Source organism: Tupaia chinensis, unplaced genomic scaffold (genome assembly GCF_000334495.1).
Source record: "Tupaia chinensis unplaced genomic scaffold, TupChi_1.0 Scaffold140925_1, whole genome shotgun sequence".
Classification (NCBI taxonomy): Eukaryota; Metazoa; Chordata; class Mammalia; order Scandentia; family Tupaiidae; genus Tupaia; species Tupaia belangeri.
The window spans coordinates 61621-67117 of record NW_006200793.1 but is presented as its reverse complement, the minus strand read 5'-3'; the positions used below and the strand labels follow the sequence as shown (position 1 = coordinate 67117).

The window sequence follows — 5497 nt, the reverse complement described above, 5'->3', positions numbered from 1 at the left end:
CCCCCACCCGGATACTGGTGCAGCCAATCATAGATTAGGCAGGTGGTGGAGGACAGAACTGGCTGGGTTGCTCCCAAGGGTTTTAAAGGTCTAAGCAGCAGCCTTAGGTGTCAGATACTGACCTCCAAGATCCTCGGACTCTGCACCGGTACTGCTTTAGGTGAGATTTCTGTGGGACAGGGTGATGTAGGAGCCATCCCTGAAATAAGCACATCTACCAGCCTTGGGCAAGGGGCAATCAGGAGTCTCTAGCCATGAGGTCTCTTGCATTAGTGGGGAGTCAGGGGCAGTTCCACCCACACATATGAGCAGCGGTGCTCCTTCTGCCCGCAAATCCTCTGTGCTTATGGAGAGGGCAGGATCATGTACAGGCTCTAGTCTAGTCCCGTCCAAGTTGGAGCAGGACCCCAGCCCCAGTGCTGCATCCCACTATCTGGGCCTTGGTACTGAGGCTGGCTTCCAGCAGTTGAGTCATGAGACCCCATTTATTTGGTTGGGGGAGAGAGTGAAAGTGTTGAATTAGAATCTGTGCGTTTTCTCCTGCGCTTGTGCACTTCTCTCATGGGAAAGGAATGAGGAATTTGATTACCTTATTGCTCATGCCCAGTGTGAGCCAGGTTGTTTAATTAGACTACCTAATTCATTCATTGTCCTAGTGGGAATTAGTGCATTGACCTAGTGGGGATTAGGGTGTTGACTAAAATGCTTGCTTGGGTCTTTTTGAAAAGAGAAAAATCTACGAATCATCCCTGTATGCTGCATTGACCTAGTGGGGATTAGGGTGTTGACTAAAATGCTTGCTTGGGTCTTTTTGAAAAGAGAAAAATCTACGAATCATCCCTGTATGCTTCCCTCAAACCCCAAGGAAGGAAGATGGCAAACTGCCTCACCCTCCTGGCCCCTGGGGCTAGGTGACCCTTTTGCTTTTCTCTTAGGGCTGCTCACTCATGACTAACTAACTACCTACCACAGGAATAGTGGATGTTCTCCTTTCTAGTTTCTTTAGAAAAGCATTCCAGAAAGGTTTCATTGAAGCAGTAGAGAATCAAGGACTATCTTACTTCCTGCTATATGTTAGCCAAGGAGAAGATGTGAGGTGGCCTCCCACTACTGGGAATCCCTTTCCTCTACTTGAGATCAGATGTCCTCATTAATGAAGTTTTGCCTGGGTAACCTCAACACTGTTGCTGGAAGACCTAGACTGACCAGTTCCTATTTTCCTAGTTGTTTCCTTAAGCTTCTGACCCCTCAGGTACCTTTATGATCTTCTAACTTCAGTAGACGTTGCATACTCTGTTTCAATCGGCTCCAGGCAGGCTGTTTTTGACTTTGCTGTCTCAATCACATACCTGTCCTTAGTCTGATCTTCTTTTCTTTTTTTCTCCACATTCTTAACCTCTTCCAGTGTCCTTAGGAAAATACACGGCAGATTAATGTAATATATTCTATCGTAGTGGCTGTAATTTCTCAGAATAGACTAAGATGGGTTTTAAGAAGAATTAGTCTAATCATACACTTATTTGTGTTCAATTTCTAGGCTTCTGAAACATGAATCCTCTACTCTTCCTGGCTATCCTTTCCTTTGGAATAGCCTCAGCTGCTCCAACAGTTGATCCTAACTTAGATGCCCAATGGAACCAGTGGAAGATAAAATACAATAAAACATATGAGCCGGTTGGTAACATCCAAAACTGTCTAGAGGGATCCTAGGGAGAATGTTCTTTGCTGTTAGGAGTTTATGGCCAAGAGAAGCTGTTAGAGGCCAGCTCTTTCCAACGCAATAATTTAGTAGCACCACTATGGCATCCACTCTTGCTGTATCTGAGCTTGGAGAGAAGCTCCCAGAAGTATGAAGCCATCCCTGGCCATAGTTATTCTCTACATCTGTCTGCAAAGCCTAATGGTGAGGATGGGTTGGCTTCCAAGTAGTAGTAGAGACCATCACTTATATGTTTACTTTTAGAATAAAGATGTATGGAGAAGATCAGTATGGGAGAAGAATCTAAAAATGATCCATCAGCACAATTTGGAACACAGCCAGCAGAAACATAGCTTCACAATGGAAATGAATGCCTTTGGTGACATGGTGAGTATGCCATGGACTGTTTAACTCTGTGTTTCCTCTCCTTAATACTTTACCAAAATAATCTCTTGCTTTCGAAAACTTTGTTGATTTTTCTTGAAGACCAATGAAGAATTCAGGAAAGTGATGAATGGTTTTCGGAAGCAGAAGCGCAAGACCGGGAACTTGTTCCAGGAATTTATGCATCTTGATGTTCCCGAATCTGTAGATTGGAGAGAGAAAGGCTATGTGACCCCCGTGAAGAATCAGGTATGACAGTGTCAGATTCAGACCTCCATCTCTCCAGGAAGTCAAGAAGGAATTAGTCTCGTGTCTTTGGTGCGTTGTACAACAGCATGTGGCTTGTTATTTGTTTAAGAAAGTATTCAGATGTAACTATTGTCAGTGTCTTGTTATAAATTTTGTGCATGACAACATTTTTTTCCCTTCTCAGGGTGACTGTGGTTCTTGTTGGGCTTTTAGTTCAACTGGTGCTCTTGAAGGACAGATGTTCCGGAAAACCGGCAAACTTGTGTCACTGAGTGAGCAGAACCTGGTGGACTGCTCTATTTCTGAAGGCAATTTTGGCTGCAACGGTGGAATAATGGATAATGCCTTCCTGTATGTTAAGGACAACGGAGGCCTGGACTCAGAGGAATCCTATCCATATGAAGCAGTGGTAATTGAAGCTTCTTATCTTGCTGTTATACCAGCTCTCCTTTTGGAAAGTGAAACATTTTCAGAAATAGCAGACACCTTGTTCAGAATTCATATTTTAGATGGTCAAGCCAATATCTGTCAACTATTAGTACTGTCATTATGACAGCTTTTGCAGAATTCTCTAATTAGTTAGTTAAGATAGACAATCTTTCTTCTATGTAACATGGAGAATACACAAATCACTCTACAAATACTGTTTTCTTCATTGTGAAAAATTACAGGTAACCTAGGGGGTCTCAAAGAAGTTACATGAATTAATTTTCATGATCAAATCAACTGCTGTTAGTTGACTGGTTTCACTTCCTGGGATGATCTATAACAGTTTGTTCTAGGAAATCTTGGGCTGTAAACTGATGAATGTTGTGGTTCTAACTAATGCTCCCCAGTGGATGGCAGTGATTTGGTCTCTTTTCCCTCCACTTATAAAAGGATGACTCTTGTAAATACAATCCCAAGAACTCTGCTGCTAACGACACTGGCTTCGTGCACCTCCCTGTGGAGGAAAAGGCCCTAGAGAAAGCAGTGGCAACTGTGGGGCCCATCTCTGTTGGAATTGATGCAAGCGCTGATTCTTTCCAGTTCTATAAAGAAGGTAAGTATTTTTCTTTGCAGAAATTTATTTACTTATTTGAGGAGGTTTCATTATGGGGCATGTGTGCTCCCCAGAGGGACAGTGAGAAGGAAAGTGAGAAATCCCCCAGGAGAAATGGCCATGCTGCAATCTCTTTTCCTCTTGGGATCTTGGGCACACCCACACAGAAAAACTGTAAAACCACCATGACATAACAGAATGTTGGACTTTTTGGTATGTAAAATTCAGTGTAGATATTTGAATGCAGGTCAGCTGGTGGCATGGCAGTTAAAGTGGCTGGATCCCTCATGGCCAATTGCATGGTTCAAGTTTTAGCTCCAAGGGCTTTAAAAACACTCCAGTCATGAGTATGTAAATGTCTGAAATTTAGAGAGGAGGAAGAAATTTAGAGAGGAGGAAGAGATTGTGGCATGACCATTTTCCATGGGCATGCTTTCTTGCCTTCTCTCTGTCTCTCTCCAACAAGCAAATGTGCCCTCTCGCAAATTTAAGAAAAAAAGATATTTGGGTACATGTATTTCACATAGGTGTTCATTCTATACATGCAGTATTTTTTAATCTTTCCATTTGATATTATTTAAACTTATCACTATGAATTTATGTACTTAATCTTTTAAAGAGCTACGTAATTTATTGTATAGCTTAATTTACTTAAATGTTCTATAAGTGTTTAATTTTTAAAACTTTCCCAATGATTAAAAAAAAAATTATTATTAGATTCTTCAGTTTGACCAGAGAGAGACATAGAGAGGAAGAGTATAAAAGCAAACCTCCAAGTCTGGGACTCGAAAAACGGTCAGCCATGTGAAAGTCCAGCACCTCACCTACCATGCTATCTGACAGCTGCTTTTCCAAAGATTTTTATATCTGAAATTAAATCTGAAAATAGGCTTTGATTCAAATATTGTAGTGTTCTGTCCTTAGAGTGACATCATATCGGTAGAATTATGATTTCAAAGAATTGTCTTTTAGGTATCTAAGCAAAAAGTCCTATTACAAGATGATTGTTAAGCTAACTTTCTTTCTTCCTTCCTTCCTTTCTTTTTTTTATTTTTTATTTTTTTTATTAGAGGTTTTTGCTATAGGGTGCGTGCGCTCACCAGAAAGACAGAGAGAGACATAGAGACAGAAAACGAAAAATCACCCCTCCAGGTGTGATGGCCATGCTGCAATCCCTTCTCCTCTGGGGATCTTGGGCATGCATGCACACATGCTCAGCATGAGTTTAAGCCAGCAGGCCTGGGACTCGAACCGTGGTTGACTACATGGGTATCCAGTGACATAGCCATTACGCTAACTGCTGGTCCCAAGCTAATTTTATTTCTGCAAGCTTTAAATGAGAGTTTAAGTTCCTGACCTTAACAATAGTTCTTATTATGAAGTCTTACGTGGGATTTATGTCATTTTCCTGAATCTCCAGATACCTCTCTTACTGTGGGTGACAGGATGGCTTCCTATGATATGCCCTGGAGCTTTTCACTTGAATATCAATATTACTCTCCTAGGTATTTATTTTGAACCAAACTGCAGCAGCGTAGAGTTGGATCATGCTGTTCTGGTGGTTGGCTATGGCGTAATGGAAGAAGCATCAACTAATAATAAATTTTGGCTGGTCAAAAACAGGTATAAATTGCCAATAATAATTATATTTGAACTTGAAAAAGAAATTTGTATTTGTATCCAGAATTTGGAGACAGGTCCTCAAACCCTTAAACATATTCTTTTTTTTTTTTTTTGGAGAGATTTTCACTGTAGGGCGCGTGCGCTCGCCAGACAGACAGAGAGAGACATAGAGACAGAAAGCGAGAAATCACCCCCCAGGGGGGATGGTCACGCCGCAATCCCTTCTCCTCCATTCTCCTCTCGAGATCTTGGGCACGCACGCACACGCGCCCGGCGCGAGTTTTAAGCCACCGGGTCCGGGACACGAACCGCGGTCGACTACGTGGGAGTCCAGCGACATAGCCATTACGCTAACTGCTGGTTCCCAGACCCTTAAACATATTCTGAAATCCCAAAAGTCTTTACCCTATTTCAGTTGAACACAGAAATACTAGCGTTTGGGGAACCAGCAGTTAGCGTAATGGCTATGGCGCTGGACTTCCACGTAGTCGACAGGCGTT

General features: G+C 42.2%; 1 protein-coding gene across 1 annotated transcript in view; it reads left to right on the top strand.

The window, feature by feature from the left end:
- The first annotated feature begins 1548 nt into the window (after window positions 1–1548).
- LOC102490430 (cathepsin L1) overlaps window positions 1549–5497 on the top strand; it is a 4566-nt gene continuing 617 nt past the window's right edge. Inside the window, exons 1-6 of the mRNA XM_006162844.1 lie at window positions 1549–1674; window positions 1964–2086; window positions 2186–2332; window positions 2517–2741; window positions 3212–3374; window positions 4880–4997. Of these exons, the coding sequence (XP_006162906.1) occupies window positions 1549–1674; window positions 1964–2086; window positions 2186–2332; window positions 2517–2741; window positions 3212–3374; window positions 4880–4997 (902 nt within the window). The remainder of the gene's footprint in view (window positions 1675–1963; window positions 2087–2185; window positions 2333–2516; window positions 2742–3211; window positions 3375–4879; window positions 4998–5497) is intronic.